The 20377-nt window shown below is 38.5% G+C and overlaps 1 protein-coding gene across 6 annotated transcripts in view; it reads left to right on the top strand.

Annotated features, from left to right (window-relative positions):
- The first annotated feature begins 206 nt into the window (after positions 1-206).
- Positions 207-20377, top strand: part of SGO2 (shugoshin 2) — a 35940-nt gene continuing 15769 nt past the window's right edge. The window contains exons 1-7 of one of the 6 annotated variants that reach the window (XM_066278899.1): positions 249-302; positions 1366-1415; positions 8972-9106; positions 11173-11348; positions 12172-12249; positions 16326-16411; positions 19973-20211. In XM_066278899.1, coding sequence (XP_066134996.1) covers positions 1397-1415; positions 8972-9106; positions 11173-11348; positions 12172-12249; positions 16326-16411; positions 19973-20211 — 733 coding nt within the window. In that variant the 5' untranslated portion in view covers positions 249-302; positions 1366-1396. Of the gene's footprint in view, positions 624-1365; positions 1416-8971; positions 9107-11172; positions 11349-12171; positions 12250-16325; positions 16412-19972; positions 20212-20377 lie in introns of all 6 variants that reach the window. The other 5 variants (XM_066278898.1, XM_066278897.1, XM_066278901.1 and 2 more) reach the window with 5 other exon arrangements.

The following is a 20377-nucleotide window of genomic DNA, read 5'->3' as shown; positions in this document are numbered from 1 at the left end:
GGACCGTTCCATTTTTCATCACCGCAGCACATGACTGCGCAGCTACCAACGATCCAGGTCGGGTGGGGTCCCTTCTCCTAGGCTGGGTCCGCAGGGCTCTCCTGGCCACACCCCTCCCGTCCTTCGCGAGATCCCGCCCCTTCCGCTTCCCACTTCCTGGTAACGGCTCTCTTTTGCACCGCCTTCTTGGGACCTGATTGGCTGATGTGGCAAGCGCCAACGGCTGCGTTGTTTAAACAGGAGTCCTGGCAACAGGCGCCGACCTCCGGGAGTGGATGGTGGTCCCCTCGGGCCGAAAAGCGGTAAATCAGTGATCTGGGACTACTGGTAGGACCGTCCCCGGTCAGGCGGGATCCGTGCCTTCCCCAGGCCGAACCTCCCGGCGTGGCCCTCCTGAGTCTTGGTCCGCCCAGCTCCACGCGACCGGCCGTCACGCCCACCCTCCGCCTTCAGGCTTTCGGAACGGCCGCCCCAGGACGGCTCGGCCGGACTCGTAGCGGGGCTGGCTTGCATCTGAGTCGCTGCTTCCTGAAGGTCAGCTCCTTGAAGGAAGGGATATCTCTTTCTGACTACTCCCTGGTTGTGGAACAGTATCTGGCCCGTTATGATCGACCAATAAACAGGTGCGGAATGAACGTTAGAGACTGCTTACTAGAGTTCTTGAAGGAGCCCTCTCCTTCGGAGCGCTCGTTTAGAAGGGAGGAGAGTTGAAGGCGAAGGAGCGATGAAAGACTGGGAAGAACTAGAACTTGAACTGAATCTTGATGTACAGATTGTATTTCGGTAGGAATAGGGAGGATGATTTTTATAGGTGAGGGATCCAGTTCAGGAAAATTGAATGTGGAACTGAGGTATTTCTGATTTAGATATAGCTGAGATGCTGGCCAGACGAGAGATACACAGAGTCCTAATAATTAGGTAAAATTAGTGAGTGTTGGCTATGTGTCAGATCCAATACTAGGCACCGTGTATACCTTAGTTCATTTATCCCCTACAATGAGAGGCTCTTATTTTCTAAATCTTGAAATTGAGACTTAGCAATGTTAGAATGACACAGCTATGAAATGTTGGAACTGGGACTCCAACATAGTCCAAACACTATAACACCCCATTCTCAATATGGTAAGTCACCCTGGAATGGATTTACAGGGGCCTGGCTTTGGCTCCTAAAGTGTTACTTGGGCAGGTTATTAATGTGGAAGATCATAGGGCACTGTTAAGGAAGGCTCTCTGATTTCTGGCATGAGCATTTGGGTGTGTGAGTGATAGTGACATTTGTTAAGCCAAGGAACTGAGAACCGAATCATTGGGGAGGGCTGTTCAACTGTGGTTTCCTAATTAATAAAATGAGATTTGATCTTCCAGGCTGGATTTTTTGGCAATGGACTAGATTTCTATGTTAGGATCCCTTTCAGGTATGTAAGATGCTACAGTTTGCATGGAGTTTCTGTGTGTCTATGTTTTACTATTTATGGAATAGATGGTGATCTTAGATTTTTCTTAAAGTTTCTTTTTGGCAAAATCTTTAGAAGAAATACTGAGCCTTAGGGTTGAAAAGTTCCTAGTTCAGTTTCTTCCTTGTTGAGAAATTGCTTTTAAAACCCTCTTACCATTATTTGCTTGATATTTCTCAATATCTACTCAACACTTTCAAAGTAGACTCATTCCGATATTGGGTAGTTTTTAATACTAGACATTTATTACATCTGTTCATAGTCATTTCTTCAAAAAAATGTTTCTCTGGTAGCTGCTAGGTGCCAGGCACTCTTCTAGGCATGAGGGATACACAGACAAATTTGACAAAAATCTGTGACCTCATGGAACTTACATTTTAGCAGGAGAAGACAGACAATAAATTAAGTGAAATTATGCACTTTTATGTTAGATGTTAAGTCAATGGTTGAAAAGAAAACAGGAATTGAAATGGGGTCAGGTGTACAATTTTAAATAGTTTGGTCTGAGAAAGCTCACTTAGAAAGTGACATTTGAGGAAAGACTTGAAGGAAGTGAGCAAATTCTGTGAATATCTGAAGGAAGAGCTAGACAAAGGAAAAAAGGAATACAAAGATTCTGCAGTGGGACGTTCAAGGTGGCCAGTGGGGCTGAGCTTAGTGAGCAGAAGAGAAAGTAATGAAGAGATCGGAGAGCTGCTGATGGAGAGCTGGGGAAGAGGAGAAGTATCAAATTGCTAGTACCTTAGAGACTGTTGCACGGATTATGACTGAGTGAAATGGAAAGCCACTGGAGGGTCTTTGACAGAGGAGTGACATGAATTTTTTTTTTTTTTTTAATAAATTTTTATTAATGGTAATGGGATGACATTAATAAATCAGGGTACATATATTCAAAGAAAACATGTCTAGGTTATTTTGTCATCAAATTATGTTGCAAACCCCTCGCCCAAAGTCAGATTGTCCTCCGTCACCCTCTATCTAGTTCTCTGTGCCCCTCCCCCTCCCCCTAACTCTCTCCCTCCCTCCCTCCCATGTCCTCCCTCCCCCCCCACCCTTGGTAACCACCACACTCTTGTCCATGTCTCTTAGTCTCATTTTTATGTTTCACCAATGTATGGAATCATGTAGTTCTTGTTTTTTTCTGATTTGCTTATTTCACTCCTTATAATGTTATCAAGATCCCACCATTTTGCTGTAAATGATCTGATGTCATCATTTCTTATGGCTGAGTAATATTCCATAGTGTATATGTGCCACATCTTCTTTATCCAGTCTTCTATTGAAGGGCTTTTTGGTTGTTTCCATGTCTTGGCCACTGTGAACAGTGCTGCAATGAACATGGGGCTACATGTGTCTTCACATATCAATGTTTCTGAGTTTTTGGGGTATATACCCAGTAGAGGGATTGCTGGGTCATAAGGTAGTTCTATTTGCAGTTTTTTGAGGAACCACCATACTTTCCTCCATAATGGTTGTACTACTTTACAGTCCCACCAACAGTGAATGAGGGTTCCTTTTTCTCCATAGCCTCTCCAACATTTGCTATTACCCGTCTTGTTGATAATAGCTAATCTAACAGGAGTGAGGTGGTATCTCATTGTAGTTTTGATTTGCATTTCTCTAATAACTAATGAAGCTGAGCATCTTTTCATATATCTGTTGGCCATTTGTATCTCTTCCTGGGAGAAGTGTCTGTTCAAGTCCTCTTCCCATTTTTTTATTGGATTGTTTGTTTGTTTGTTGTTGAGTTTTATGAGTTCTTTGTAAATTTTGGATATTAGACCCTTATCTGAGCTGTCGTTTGAAAATATCAGTTCCCATATAGTTGGCTGTCTGTTTATTTTGATATCAGTTTCTCTTGCTGAGCAAAAACTTTTAATTCTGATGTAGTCCCATTCATTTATCTTTGCCTTCACTTCTCTTGCCATTGGAGTCAAGTTCATAAAATGTTCTTTAAAACCCAGGTCCATGATTTTAGTACCTATGGAGTGACATGAGTTTAATTAAGTTTTAAAAGGATCATTTCAGTTATGTGGTTGAGAATAGATAGTAAGGGAGAATGTGAAAGCAGGGACACCATTTAGGCCCATGATGGTGAACCTTTTTATAAGAACTGCCCACTTTTGCAGTGCTGGTCAACCTGGTCCCTCCCGTCCACTAGTGGGCATTGCAGCTTTCATGGTGGGCCAATCGCAGCACTGTTTGGTTGCTCGGCTACCACCCACCATGAAAGCTGGAATGTCCACTATTGGGCCTGAGGGGCTAGGTTGACCAGCACTGCAAGTGGGCAGTTTTTATAAAAAGGTTCTCCATCACAGATTTAGGCAGTGGTCTTAATGGTATACATGAGAGAGAGAGGCAACATGGATCAGAATGGTAGCAGTAGCAATAGTGGTAAGTGGCTCATGTGTCTATGTTGTGAAAGTCAGACCAACATGACTGATGATAGAGTAGGTAGGGAATGTGAGAGAGGGAGTTTCTGACCTTAGCAGCTAGAAGGTTGGAGTCGCCATTAAGTGAGATGGAGAGGATGCAATGGAGCAAGATGGGTGGGGGTGGGGAATGTATTAGGACATAATAAATTGGAGCTGCATATTAGACATTCAAGTTGGAGATGAGGAGTAGGCAATTAGATGAATAGGTCTGGAGTTGATTGGGGATATAAACTGCAAGTCATCAACATTTAAATTTAAAAGCCAGCATACTGGATGATAGCCCTAAGGGAGTATATGTGGGTAGAAAACATATGAGATCCAAGGACTGAGCTCTGGGACACTCCAATAGTAAGAGGTTAGAGAGCTGAAGAATGGGTAGGAGAAGGGACTTAGAAGAAGTGGTTAATAAGGAAGAGAAAATCCAGGAGAATGTGGTCATAGAAGCCAGCTGAGGGAAGTATTTCAAGGAGAGAATGATCTGATATTAAATACTGCGGATAGATTAAATACAATGAGAAATGCACCTTGACTAGTATATTTGATTTAGCAACAGCAATTTAGTGACTTTAATGATCAATTTGCATAGTAGTGGGAGGGAATGAATTGGAGACAGCAAATATAGACAACTTTTAAAGGAGTTTTGATGAAAAGGGAAACAAATAGTGTAGTAGCATTCCAGCAGCAGGAGGTCACTTGTATTTTCTTAAATGTTTCATTTTTATGCACTTACACATGCCATTCTCTCCAGGATACCCTTTCTAATCTTGATACCTGACAAAGTTTTTGTTTTGTTTGCTTTTTAATGAAAGAGAGAGAGAGACTCAGGAAGGGAGAGAGATGAAACGCATCAACTTGTAGTTGCAGCACTTTAGTTGTTCATTGACTGCTTCTCATATGTGCCTTGAACAAAGACTCAAAGGAGAGTAAATGAGCCATTTGTATATCAGGAGGAAGAGCTTTCTCTATAGAGAATAACCAGAACAAAGGACCTGAAGCTGAAGAATCACTGATATATGCCAGACATAGGGAGATCTTGGTGTGTCCTCAAAGGAATGGGCTAGGGAAGAGAAGGAGTTCAAATTAGAAAAATGGAAAGAAGAGGGGATGATGGAGGGACTTCTAGAACATTGTAAGGACTTTGGTTGTTTACTCTGAGAGAAATGGGAACCATTGGAGAATTTTAGATTGTATACACCAATAAATACACTGTAGTGAGAGGAGTAGAAGTAAGGGGATAAGAGCTATAGCAGTAATTCAAGTGAGATATGTTAGTACCTTGGTCTAGGATGGTACAGTGGAGGTCAGAGAAGCAGTCAGATTCTAACTGTACTGTGAAGGTAGATTGGGATGTGAGATTTTTGGCCAGAGCAACTGGATGGATAGAGTTGCCATTAACAGAAATGGGGACAATGCTGAGTGAAGCAGTGTTGGGCAATTTAAGTTTAATATGTCTGGTTTAGTTATCCAAGTGGGATTATGAGTAGATAGTTATATGAATCCAGGGGAGTTCAGGAAAGAAATTCCGACTGAGGCCATACATTTTTGAGATCTTGGCTGGGTGGTACTTTAGACATGACTGAAATTACCAAAAGGAGTGAGTATAAATAAAGTGAAGCAATCCAAGGAGAGAGCCTATTATAGGTTGGAAGAATCTGTAAAAGACTGAAAAGGAACAATCAAGTAGGGAGGAAAACCCCACAGTCAAAGAGAGATAGTTTTTGAGGAGGAAGAAGAAATTAACCATATCAAATGCTGCGAATAGGTCAAATTAGGAGAGGACTGAGAATTGACCATTAAATAATATTTTGTAGTGTGGAGATCACTAGAAACTGGTGAAAGCAGTTTTGGTGGAGTAGATGAGGTCCTCAGGTTATGACACAGTTCCATTTCTGCAACAGTGATGTAACCTGAATTTTGGTTTAAGTCAAAACGCACCCTAGCCTAAATCACTTACCTATCCTAACACAGTTGTAAAATTATAATCTAGAACATAAAAACACAACTAAGCCACAGGAAAAGGACATAAATACACTGTACTGTACACTGTACTGTGTATTCTTCCGCTGCGTGCAACCAAACTAGTTTGCCCACGTAGTCTATAGGTACAACGCTAACAACGTAAGCCAAAACACGTCTCGATTTTTTAAAGTTTTTATGGGAGTGAGCGTCGTAAACTTGAAATGTCGTATGTTGAGACTCATAACCCAAGAACCCCCTGTAGTCAGAGTGAAATCCTGAGTGAAGCAGGTTTGCAAGAGAAATTGAAACTGTGAGTACAGACAAGCTTTCAAGGAGCTTTGCTGTAAAAAGCTGCAGAGAGATGGAGTTGTAGTCTGAGGATGAAGAGGGAACAGTGAGGGTGTTGTAAGATGAAGGAAGTAGCAGTATGTCTGTATGTTTATGGAACGATCCAGTGGAGAAGGAAAAAATTGATATTGTAGAGGAGAGAATTGGAGTTAGTCCTTGCTGAGGCTGAAGTAATAAGATCAGTGTACAGAGTCCCATCTAAGTAAAGCAAGCTTGGCCTTAGATGAAAGGATAGATAGATAGTCCATTTATATATAGTTCACCATAATAATGTGAAAGAAGGCAGATGGAAACATAGATGATAATGGGTAAATAATTACAATTGGAGTTTTAAGAGAGTCCTCTACAGTTTGCTTCATTGTTCTCAGGGAGTAACAGTGAGCCAGGATATGAAATTGTCAACTCTAAAGAGGAGCAACCCAGGAGTTGGCAGTTGACAATAGCCCTAAGGGGTAAGGGGGTGTTAGAGTCTAATGACATTACATTTAAGATTGGGGATTTTTTAGGGTGAATTGTCTGCAAATATGAATGTGGTACCATCCTTCAGGAGGGCTGTGGGAGAAATAACAGCTACCACCTAATAGGGCTGCAGGAGAATCTACATCCTCCTGGGATAGGTTGTTCAAGAAGATAAAGGAGTGTTCATGGAAGACGTTGAGGCTAGAGGTTTTGATGGATTTTGAGTTCCAGTGGACTTGACGAGTTGAGTAAGGGTGAGATATGGAGACAATTTATTTTTTGTGACTACTCTAAAATATCACCACAAATTGGGTGGCTTGAAACAACAGAAATTGGCCCTGGCTGGTTTGCTCAGTGGATAGAGAGTTAGCCTGGCGTAAGGTGTCCTGGGTTCGATCCTGGTCAGGGTACACATGAGAAGCCACCAGCTGCTTCCTCCCTCCCATCTCTCTTCCTTCCCCTTTCACAGCCAGTGGCTCACTTGGTCCCAGTGTTGACCTCAGGCAGTGAGGATAGGTCATTTGGTCCTGGCATTAGGCCCAGGATGCTGAGGATAGCTCTGTTGATTTGAGCATCGGCCCCAAACGAGGGTTGCTGGGTGGATCTCAGTTGGGGTGCATGCTCTATCTCCCCTCTTCTCACTTATAAATAAATACATAAAACAAATTTGTTTTCTCACAGTTCTAAAGGCCAGAAGTCCAGCCTCAGTACCCCTGAGCTGAAATCAAGGTGTTTGCAGGGCTGTAGTTCTCAGGAGGCTGTAAGGGAGAATCTATTCCTTGCCTCTTTCAGCTTCAGGTGGATGCTGGCAACCCTTGGCTTCTGGCTCCATCACTCGAATCTCTGCCTGTCTCCTGTAAGGATACTAATGATGACATTTGGAGGCCTACCTAGATAATGCTTCAGGTGGATGCTGGCAACCCTTGGCTTCTGGCCCCATCACTTGAATCTCTGCCTGTAAAGATACTAATGATGGCATTTGGAGGCCTACCTAGATAATCCAGGATAATCTCCCATCACAAGATCCCCAGTCACATTTGTAAAGACCCTTTTTTCATATTACGTTTAGAATGAAATGGATTGGGACCTGATATCTTTGGGGGGCCATTTTTCACCCCACTGCAAGACCAAATGAGAATGTGCAGAGCTGGAGGGACAGTAGGGTGAGGGAGATGAGGGTGACCTGGGAGTCTGGAGATCCTTGTGGTGAGTTTGTAGGCCTAGTGAGATGAGTCCTGTGAACTCGGAAGGTGGGTAGTGGTGGAGAGGCTGAGTATTGAGGTTAGGCAGGCGCAGGTGATCGGGTTTCTTCTAGACCTCTGCAGATGGAGGCAAGGCGGCTTCGAGAGGAGGGTGGTGGCTTGGGGAGTTGGTCTTGTCCAAGTAATGTATATGGTTACATCAACTGTATTTTCTAAGTAAAACCTTTTCTGATCCTTTTCTGCATTCTGGAAGAGTTAATCACTTTCTATGCATTGTCTAGTGCAGTGGTCCCCAACCCCTGGGGACCGGTCCGCAGAGAAAGAATAAATAACTTACATTATTTCTGTTTTATTTATATTTAAGTCTGAACGATGTTTTATTTTTAAAAAATGACCAGATTCCCTCTGTTACATCCATCTAAGACTTACTCTTGACGCTTGTCTCGATCACGTGATACATTTATCCATCCCACTCTAAAAGCTGGTCCGTGAAAATGTTTTCTGACATTAAACTGGTTCGTGGCCCAAAAAAGGTTGGGGATCACTGGTGTATTGTATCCATTATTCTTGTCATAATGTGATTATCTTCTTGTTTCCACTATTTGTCAAATATACTATAACTCTAATAGACAAATAGTTAAGTTTAAGATTTCCTGCCTAATCCTCCAGCCCCATCCCCCAAATACAATTAGGCATATCTCTTCTATGCATATCTCTAAGGTTACATTTCATACATTGTATAAAAAAAAATGCCTGTGTACCCACATTGGATTATGCGTTCCAGAATTATTCATTCTTATACAACCATATCCTCTTTTCTGTTCCCAGCCTAGCCTAGCTCCTGGCATGTTGATATAATAATACAGGTTTAAATGAAAAAACCAAGTCATTTATCTTTTTTTGGATTCTACTTTAAAATACCTTTGATTACATTCATAATTTCAATTTTATACAAAGGGTTCTATAAATACTTGGGTACAAATTATATCATTTGCTATGATTGTTACTTTTTAGAATGTATCAGTTACTCCTTTTATTAATCAATACTATGATTGCTTGTCTTCCTTCTTTCCTTTCTTTCCTTTCTTTTTCCCTCCCTATTTTTTACCCCCAGTGATGGAGTACCCAGTGACAGAAACTGGATCACTTTTTCCTTCAGGAATTAGGAGACATATGAAAGACAAAAGAATGTCAAAGACTACAAAATTGAATGTTTCTCTTGCCTCCAAAATCAAAACAAAAATAATAAGTAAGTGCCATTGGTTTTAAAGTAGACTCACATTTTTTTACTTTTCTCTGGAGAATTGATAAGACTATTTGGTGTTTTATTTTATCAAGTATAAAACATGACTAAAATGGTTATTCTTGTTAACTGATACTTTTTTACTTTCTGTCCTTCCTTTCCTTCGACTCCTATTAGTAGGTGGTTATGGTGATTTACCCTCCGTGGTGACTGCTGAATTTTCAGCAGTGAGCCTGGTGCAGCATAAGGCAGCTGCCAGTCCTGAAAAGGGCTAACAAAAGTGGTAGATTGTTTTGGCATGCCGTAGCAATTGGGAGATTGGTAATCTAGAGGTGGTTGGCCCAGGTAGGGTGCCGTAGGAGGTGGTCTTATATAGCCAAAGCAAATTATGAGGGCACTGAGTACTTTAGAAATGGGGTTGCATGGATTCTGGAATTAAGATGTTAGAAGGGAAAAAAATAAAAAAGGGTGGGGGAAACTCCCCAGTATAAAATTTCATTACTTTTGAAAAGTATCTCGATGATCATACCCATCTCTGCGGGGCTGGGGGGCACACACGAAGGGTAGCTGTATGCCGGTGAAACAGCCAAAGCTGAGCGTCCCCCAGGTTCTAGGGCCAGGAGGTATGTTGGACCACTGCCTGCGGTCTCTCTGGCAGGATCATTGCGCACCCTCTGGTAGAAAGAATAGATCAAGTTTGAGGACTGCAGTGGGAAAATCTTATTATCCTTTAGCTATGGAAGCCCTAAACTGGTTCTAGTCCATTTTGGTTAGCTGTGTCAGAGGTGGTGGTCTCAAACTATTTTCTCTGTGCCGAAGATAAAGTACTTTTTTGGACCTTGTTTTTTAGCTGCCCAGACTTTCCCTGATTTTATTTTTAAAATATTATTATTGCTTTTATATGCATTTTAATATATACACTGTACTTTTATTCAGTGGCATATAAATCAAAATTATGAAAATATGAGTATGTTCTAAGTGTACAAAGGGAGCACACTATATTTAAGGTGAGATTTACCAAAGAATTCACAATTAAATTTCTTGTCTTCCAACAGGAAAGCATTTCTGATTTAAATTATGTTCCCGTAGTGCTTGTAAAGAGCAGGGGTCAGGTTTAGATTGTGATAGATGCCCACCTATGAGAGGTAGGATTTGGGGTGGAGGTACTGTCCTACATCACAGTAAGTATGCTCCCTTTCACTCAATGTTTTGAAAAATGGACTTGGGGAGCATTAATTAATTTGTCCATTTCTGGAGCCACAGAAACTGGCTTTAAATTTTTCACAGATTGGCCACCCTTATTTCTGTGGGACTCTCCAGTTAGAGCTTGGGGTCGGCTTCTCCATTCGACCTCCTAGTCAAAGGTGTGAAGGGAGGAAGGGCAGCAGGTGTCAGGATTCAGTTTTTGTGACTGATCTACTTCTCTAGAACGCTGTGTCTAGCAGAGTCCTCTCATTTCTAACTGTCTTCACATTCTGCATTCCTCACATCTTTTTATTTTATTTATTTATTTATTTTTTTACAGAAACAGAGAGAGAGTCAGAGAGAGGGATAGATAGGGACAGACAGACAGGAACGGAGAGATGAGAAGCATCAATCATTAGTTTCTCGTTGCGCATTGTGACACCTTAGTTGTTCATTGATTGCTTTCTCATATGTGCCTTGACCGTGGGCCTTCAGCAGACCGAGTAACTCCTTGCTTGAGCCAGAGACCTTGGGCTCAAGCTGGTGAGCTTTTTTGCTCAAACCAGATGAGCCCACGCTCATCTGGTGACCTCGGGGTCTCGAACCTGGGTCTTCCGCATCCCAGTCTGACGCTCTATCCACTGTGCCATCGCCTGGTCAGGCACATTCCTCACATCTTATTTGTCGTCTAGCTAGCTTTTATTTTTTCAGTTCCAAAGTCTAATTACATTTTTTTCAAAACTACATTTATATTGTCATTCTCTCCCTTTCCAACCCTCAGTTAAAACTTATAAAGTGAACTGCATTTTGTCTAAAATAGTTTTATTAAGGAATATGAAAATTTATTAAGGTATAAGTTCAATATTAACTATTAAAATTTTTTACAGACAATTCTTCTATTTTCAAGATATCTTTAAAGCACAACAACAGGGCATTAGCTCAGGCTCTCAGTAGAGAGAAAGAGAATTCTCGAAGAATTACAACTGAAAAGATGTTACTGCAAAAAGAAGTGGAAAAACTGAATTTTGAGAACACATTTCTTCGCCTAAAGCTAAATAATTTGGTATGGAACCTATATTGTGTTTGAATTCTAAATTATAATTAAAATTTTAACTGTTATTATAGAAGCTATAAAAACGTTTTTCAAATCTCCTGCTGAGAAGATGATTGAAAGAGTGTGCACGTTCACAGGCTGACTGTAAGAAGATCGATATCTTCAGTCCCCATTCTGTGTACTGTGGTTCTGCAAACCGGTTTAATACCCTGACTAGCCTTTGATTGCTTATCATAAGCAAAGCTTTGTACATTAGTACATGTTAACAAGATGGGTGTAATTCCTCTAGGAGTTGAAAGGAAGGGCGTTCCCAGAGTGTTTGTGTTCCAGCACAAACACTTTAGTCCCAGCATTCCACTGGCTACAAGCCCAACAGAATGAAAATTGTAGTCTTACTTTTCCTTCCAATTTCCAAATCTGTCCACAGGCAGGGCAATACGATTCAAACATTAGTTAAAAGCTGCAACTATAGCTCTAACTTTAAAATTAGTAGAAATTAATTTAATAATGGAAAAAATCACTTACTACATTTGAGGGTTAAAGTCCTGTGGCCGACAAACTAAATACACTTGCCATGTAATGTATTTTTATTATAAAAAGATAGGAAAAATGTTTGTAAAAAATTTATGATTGATAGTTCAAAAGTATTTAAAGTGTATGTGTGTGTCTATTTGAACTGTACAGTTAGTACCTTTTTAGCTTAACATGATCTCAATTCTTGGCCCAGTGTTATCTCAACTATTTTCTAAGTCTCAACTGATTGTATTTATGAATATATGATATAATGAACTCCAAATCTTGATTGATTAAAAGTGGTCTTTTATTTATGCAGAATAAGAAGCTTATAGAAATAGAAGCACACATAAACAATAACTTGATAACTGCAATTGAAATGAGCACTCTTTCTGAGGTAAGTAGAATTATGTGTAAGTAGTATAATTTTTTTAGTATTACTGAGAATAATTGAGGTTAGTTAAGTAGTATCAAAGTTAGAGATTCATATCTTAAACTTTGTGCAAAGGAATGATGATAATTTAATGGACTAACAGAACATTATCATTTGGTATAATTGGTTATTGAAATTTTTATATAAAAATCAGGGTTTGATTAAAAGTGACAGGATTAGACAGCTCAGTAGAACCAAATATTGTCTAAGTACACTAGAAAACATAAAAGACATTAGTAGAAAGGTAGTATTTCAAATTAGGAAGGAATTTATATTATTGAAAAAAGATCAATATAATTGAAAAACAGGAGAAAAAAGAAGATCCTCCTTTATGCTGTTTTCTAAAATAAATTATAGATGAATTTAAATGTAAAAAGAGGAATCATATAAAATGAGAAGAAACTACAAATGAATTCTCATTAGGTGGGAGAGGCTTTATTGTACCTAGAAACAGAAACCATAAAGGAAGATATTGATGGATTTTTATCAAAAATAATTCTTTTAGAAGACTAAAAATCATAAAAATAAAAGGTAAATTACAGATTGGGAAAATCAAACATGGTAGATAAAGCATTAAGATTAATAGTTTAAAAGCTTTTATAACTAAGCCTGGGGAAAATCAGTAGAAAAATCAGGAAGAGAGAAGGAACAGATATCTGTGAAATTAACTCAATTATTTAAATAAGAAAAATAATTTTTAAAGGAATAACTAATGAGAAGGCAACGTATATATGATACATAAACTGAAGAAAAGTCAGTGAAGTTTCAATTGTAGAGAAATTTCTTTTTTTTTTAAAGACTTTATTCATTTGAGAGAGAGAGAAAAGGGGGAGGAGCAGGAAACATCAGTTCTCATATATGCCTTGACCAGGCAAGCCCAGGGTTTTGAACTGGTGACCTCAGCGTTCTAGGTCAATGCTTGATCCACTGCGCCACCACAGGTGTGGCTGTAGAGAAATTTCTTGATAGCTCTGGAGGCAGTGTAGTGCTTTTAAATGGGATGTCTATATTTATTTATTTAAAAATTTAAAAAAATTTTATTTTTTACAGGGACAGAGAGAGAGTCAGAGAGACAGATAGATAGGCACAGACAGACAGGAACAGAGAGAGATGAAAAGCATCAATCATCAGTTTTTCATTGCAACACCTTAGTTGTTTATTAACTGCTTTCTCATATGTGCCTTGACCATGGGCCTTCAGCAGACCAAGTAACCCCTTGCTAGAGCCAGCGACCTTGGGTCCAAGCTGGTGAGCTTTGCTCAAACCAGATGAGCCCGCGCTCAAGCTGGCGACCTCGGGGTCTCGAACCTGGGTCTTCCGCATCCCAGTCTGACGCTCTATCCACTGCGCCACCGCCTGGTCAGGAACAGATTGTCTATATTTAGATTCCAACTCTGCTACTTCCTTGTTCTCTAACCTTGGCCTTCAGTTTCCTCTTTGAACCTCAGTGTCCTTGTCTGCAAGGTGTGAATAATAGAGAGTTAGTGTAAGAGTAAATGTGACTTCTAGCATGTGTTCTGGCAATAGGATGGGTGCAATAAAAGTTAGCTATCATTACTTTTTATTGTGTATGTATTTTCCTGTGTTTTCTAAATTTTCTGCAAATCTCTCCTTCAAGAAACTTTTTGAAGTTATTTTTAAGTCTCTTAATTTCAGTCTTTGTGATAAGAAGATAGGAACTCCTTCAACCTATGTGGTCAATGTTTAGCTGCTTCGTCCGAAGTTTTTATAAAAGCTGACCAAAGGGGGGGAGGAAACTAGCCAAAGAGTATGTACTTTATTGTCTAAATTCACATTTGGATGAAGAAAGGATTTGTGGAAATGTCCCTGTGAAATAATGTTTACAGGAGCTGTAGTTACTAGCATGAAAAATTTGATAACCAGAATAACCAGTGAGCAGAGGGGCTGTGCCTTCCACATTTAGCACCCGCTAAGAAAAAAAAATACTTTTCACTGAGTGGGTGGGTAGTGGGAGTCAGGGAAGTGGTTTTGTTTTGCTGATCAGATTATAGGACTGAATTGAATTTCCCTGAATAAATTGCTTAAGACTAGTGTCAGATGTAGCAGTGGGACGTGTAGAATCAGTGCAGGAATTAATTTGGAGAGTAAGAGAAAGAAGCTAATTGGCAAGATGTGGAAGGGGAGAGTCATATAATCCACATCTCAAGGAACTTTGGAGAACAGATAGCCCTTAAAAGGTCACTCAACTGTTTGTTGTGAGTTATGTGATTTAAAGCTCCTTCCCTCCGTTGTCTTTTAAAAAAACCTTTAGTGAAGTCAACATTGTTCTCAGATGCTTTTTTGTATGGTTCTCTCTGGAGAACTTGAAGAGGGCTGAGATCAGCATCTGGAGTCAGGAAAAGTAAAAAGCAGAGGGTAAGTAGATGCAGAAGCTGAAGGATGGGGGAACAGCATATAAGTTTGGTGTCTACTTTCTTGTACTGCTTATTAAACAGACTAACTTTTGCATACAGGTTTTGAAATTCCTTTTCTTTTTAGTTGGGGGAGGGGAGGAAGATGGGTAATACAGACATGTGGTTCTAATATCAGAACAATATTAAAAAGTATAGAACTGTCACACGTGCTGCTGCTCTGTCACTCTGTCACTGGCTACTTTCCTCTCCATTCTCCTCTTTTCTCTACACTTCATGCAGGTAACTGCTTTAGTTTGTTTCTTATATCAAAACAAAAGCATATTGAGTATTTTCTTAATTTTCCTTTTTTTTTCTTAAAATTTCTTTTGTTTAAAAATTTTTTTATAGAATTTATTGGGGTGATGCTGGTAAATAAAATTATTTAGGTTTCAGGTGTACAAGTCTTTAGTACATTATCTGGCTATTGTATTGTGTGTTCACCACTCCAGATCAGTCTCCTTTCGTCACCATTTATGCCTCCCTTTACCCTCTACTATGCTCCCACCCCGTTTTCCTCTTGTAGTCCCGTATTTGTGTCGATGAGCTTTCTTATTTTTCTTTTTTGGCATAATCTCTTCACCTTTTCAACTAGCCCTGCAACCTTTTTCCCCTCTGACAGCTGTCAGTCTGTTCTCTATGTCTGTAAGCCTGTTTCTATTTTGTTAATTCATTTATTTTGTTCATTAGATTCCACCTATAAGTTAATCTTACGGTACTTTTCTCTCGCTGACTGGCCTGTTTCAATTAGGATAATGCCCTCCATCCAGGTCCATCCATGCGCTGCCCTACCCATTGCTGTTGCAGGTCAGAGCACTGTAATAAGCAACACATGGTTGTGTGTTGCTTAATTTTATGTTCTTTATTAAATAATTAAAACATGTCCAGAAAACGTGAACATTTAGCAAATATATATAAGCAAAAATTTAAAAGCTGCATTAAAGTCACCCAGACAATTTTAAAAGACCGTTTAAGAATGGTAGTGGTGTGGTGGGGTGGGAAAGGGTAAAGGGCCCAGATATATGGCAACAGAAGATGATTTGACCTTGGGTGGTGGGCACATAATGCAGTCTGAAGATCATGTATTATAGAAATGTACACCTGAAACCTCTATAATCTTATTAACCAATGTTATGCTAATAAATTTAATAAAAAACATGTACAAAATCCAGTAATATATTATGTAATATATATGTAGACGTGAGCTTATTTTATAGACAGTTGACCTTTCAACAATGTGGAGTGCAGGGGTTAGGCTGGACAATCCCCACACAGTCAAAATCCACATATCAGTTAGGTTGACCCTCTACCCAGCCACTAATAAAAAATGCTGTATATGTAGAAATATTGTAAATGTGTGGTTATACACACATGTGTATTCATATGCATAGAAGAAAGTTTGGGAGATTATATGCCAAAATATTAGTGGTTATTATCTTTGGATGACATGATTAAAGATGAACTATTTAACCTTATCACATTATTTCCATTGAACTATTAAAGACTAGTGGAAGACTTGTTCTATTACTATTGGCATTCTTGTATAATTTGGTACTTTAATATCAAACATGGTTTAATGAGATTAGAAACTTTGTTCGTTTTCATTGTCTGTATTTTTTTCAAAAATAGTTCCATCAGAGTCCCTTCCCACTGCCAGCCAGCAAGAATAAACGGGTTAGTAAACAGTGCAAGTCTATGCAGCTTCCATTTGCAAGGTAATTGCTTCAAAACTTGGTTAAATATTAACTTGCACACTTCTACCTAAGTTGCACTTTGAAGGTTTTTATTTGATCGACTTCCTTGAAACATAGAAAGACATATAAAAATAAGTAATGAAATACTTGTTAGCATTGTCCCAGTAAAAGAAATTAAAGATATAATAGAATTTAGTTTTATATTTTAAAGTATTATTCAGCTTTCCCATAGACTAGAGAAGGAAGAAGCACAGATGGACCTTTAGTTACATGAGTTTAAATTACCTTGGCGTAGAGTAGTAGTTAGATTTGTATATTACACAATTGTTGTATGTGTTATGTAATGTTTGAGTTTCGTTAACCTATAGCTGCCTACTAAGGTAGGAATGAGATGATTTGTCGTATGTTGCTCACACTGCATCTCCAGGGCTCCTAGGAAACTTACCCTCATTCAATAAATAAGTTCATCTGTAGTATCTGCTACTGTTTTGTTCTTTCTTTTCCCTCAGGTCACCACTGGCCTCAGGTTTCCTGCTGGCTAAACCTGATGATTTTTTCTAATTAACCTGCAAACTGCCCAACCTTTAAAATTTGTTGTTAATCTCCTGGCCAAAATTCCCATTTCTTAATTAATTTGATTATAAGTCATAGTAAACACCTTATTTCAAACTTGTCATTTTAAAGACAATCTTTGAGGTCCAGAGAGATAAAATGACTCTGAATTAACAGCATTGTCCAAAATCCTCTGTCTCTTATTCAGTGTTCTTTTGGTTATATAACTTTTGGGTTTATTGCTTTTACTTAAGTGCACAAGTAAATGTACTTAGATATTGAATGCTATTTGTACCATAGTAAAAATTTCTTATATATACTGTTGCTTTCTATTCTTTCTAGTTTACTGCATTGTTTTGCCTATTTTGCTGTACTAGCATCACATTGCGCCAGTACCTTTTAATGGCTGCAGTTTTAAAAGAGTACATTTTGTTGTCTTGTAGTTCCTTTAGTTAGTTCTTTTTAAGAATATCTGGGCTGTCATTAGACATACATTGTTTCATAGACATACAAATCAAGCGTCAACTAGCCCTCTATAAAATTTCATTGTACTTTTTAAGTAGATTTTTCTTTGAAGTATAGCGTACATGTTAGAAAAATGCAAAGGCCTGTAGAGCATGGTGAATTTTTACAAGTGAACATTGTTATCTAACCATTACCCAGACCAGGAACCACGACCTCCCCAGGAGTACCACAGATACTTTCTAGTCTCTACTCTAACCACTCAGACATAAATGTTATCCTGACTTTTTTTTTTTTTTTTTTTTTTTTTTTTTTAGAGAGAGAGTGCACAGACAGAAAGGCAGACAGGGACAGACAGGCTGGAAGGGAGAGATGAGAAGCATCAGTTCTTCATTGCGGCATCTTAGTTGTTCATTGATTGCTTTCTCATATATACCTTGACTGGGGGCTCCAGCAGAGTGAGTGACCCCTTGCTCAAGCCAGCAATCTTGGACTCAAATCAGAGACCTTGGGCTTCAAGCCAGTGACCTTTGTGCTCAAGCCAGTGACCATGGAGTCCTGTCTATGACCCCGCGCTCAAGCCGGTGACCCCGTGCTCAAGCTGGATGAGCCACTCGAGCCGGTGACCTCAAGGTTTTGAACCTGGGCCCTTAGCATCCTAGTCCTACACTCTATCCACTGCGCCACTGCCTGGTTACGTACCCTGACTTCTAATATCATAGATAATTAGATCTGTCTAATTTTGAACTCATATATAAGGAAATTATACAGTAGATAGGAATTTTGTGTCTGGTTTTTTTTGCTCAGCATTGTGTTTGTGCAATTCATCTGTATTGGTAGTAGTAGATAATTATTCTCATTGCTATATAGTATTTCATTGAATGATTGTACCATAATTTCTCCATCTTTCTGATTTTCTTTTAGTTTTGGTCTGTTACAAGTAGTGCTACTGTGTATATGCCTTTCAAAATGTATGTGCACAGTTTGTTGGTAGGTGCCTAGGAGAAGAATTGCTGGGTTTACATATAGGATTTGGTTTTAGGTGAAACTCAGTTTTCTAAAGGGTTTGTACCCATTAATATTCCTAGCAGCAATATATGAGAATCCCTGTTGTTCTGTGCCTCTAACAACATTTGTTATTGTCTGTCTTTTTCATTTTAGCCATTTTGGGGATGTGTACTAGTATTACATTGGGATTTTAATTTTCTTGATAATTATTTGAATTCATATATGCTATATAAATTTAAGCATCTGTTTATATGTTTATTTTCCTATTGAGTTGACTATCATTTTTTTAAAGATTTGCAGGTTTTTAAATACTTTATATATATATTCTTTGTGCATCACAAATATCTTTTACTTTGGCTTGTCCCATCATCCTCTTAATGGTGTCTTTAGATGAGTAGAAGCTTTTTAAAAATCCAATATATGTATCTATATAGTTATATTTATTAGTCCCACTTCCCCTTATGGTTACTACTTTCTGTTTCCTTTTAAGAAAATCTTTACTAATTGTTCTCCTCTGTTTTTTTTAAAAGCTTTATTATTTTCTCTTTCAGTTAGATTTCAGTCTACCTAGATTTGGGGTATAATGTGAGGGAAAGGTCTAAATTTATTTTTTTTCTTCTGGAAATCCTGTTGACCTCACACCATTTATTTGAAAAAAAGACCATTTTTTCCCCACTTCATGGCAGTATCATCTATATCAAAGGTCAGGTGTGTGACCGGATGTGTATACATCTGTTTCTGAACTCACTATTCTGAGCCTTGGTATTTGATAGTGTGAATCTCCATTTTATTTATTTATATTTTTGTTCTTGAATATTATCTTGGCTATTCTGAGTCTTTGCATTTCCATGTGAATTTTAGAGTCAACTTGTCAGTTTACATAACATAGGTGTACACATATACATTCTCTTCTGGCATTTTGATTGGGATTTAAAAAATTCATTAAGAGGAAAAAAAGAGTAAAGTAGTATCTTCTCAATAGTGACAGAAAAGTCATTTAATAAAATTCAACAGCCAGTTATGAAAAAACTTATCAACAAACTAGTAGAAATACAAGGGGACTTCTTTAATCTGAGAAGGAAAATCTGCAAAACTCAAGAGTAAGCATATGAAATAACGGGAACACAATAAGCATGCTCTAAGTTTCTCCTAACGTCAAATACTGTATATAAACCCAGCAATTCTACTAGGTATATACCCAAAAGAAATGTGTCCATACATTTCAAAAAGAGCATATTTGCAGTAGACCAAAACTAGAAAATACCACTATTATTTGAGTTCATGTGCTGGCCGTCTCTCCCCTAATAGCCCAACCGGTGATTACCTGTCTATCGGTTACCTCCTTTTGGAGGCACTTGGGCTGTGAAGATTAGCATTCTTGTTTTATTCTGAGTTTATCTACTTCCTACCTATAATTGTCTTCATTGAACACAAAAAGGTACCAGAAGGGATTTGTGGTTGGATCTTAAATAAATGGAATAAAGAAAGAACTAGCCATGTAATTTTCTAAATAATTTTTACAAAATACAAAATTTTTCACTCATTCCCATTTGCCTTTAGGGTTCCATTAACTTCAAATGATGATGATGATGATGATGATGATGAAGAGAAAACAAAAACACAATGTGGTAACGTTATATCAAAGACATCACCTGATATTCCTTCTTTGGTATCAACAGCACTTTCTTCATCAACTCAGAATAATTTGGAATTGTTATGTCTTAAAGAAAACAATCAAAATGTGTGTGGTTTAGATGATTCAGAACATATATCTTCTATTGTTGATATACTTCCAAAAGGTAAGACTTTTTTTAAAAATCCATTTTGAGTTATCATTATTAATTTCATCAGATTTTCTTCTTGATGACCATGGTGAATTAACAGTTAAGTTAGATCTCTTATGTTACAGATTTGCTAACTTCTACTATTTTTAAGTGCTGGTGAAAAATTTAAAAGTAAATGTGC

This window comes from Saccopteryx bilineata, chromosome 5 (genome assembly GCF_036850765.1).
Source record: "Saccopteryx bilineata isolate mSacBil1 chromosome 5, mSacBil1_pri_phased_curated, whole genome shotgun sequence".
Classification (NCBI taxonomy): domain Eukaryota; kingdom Metazoa; phylum Chordata; class Mammalia; order Chiroptera; family Emballonuridae; genus Saccopteryx; species Saccopteryx bilineata.
The sequence above is the reverse complement of the archived record's forward strand: the minus strand, read 5'-3'. Positions and strand labels throughout refer to the sequence as shown.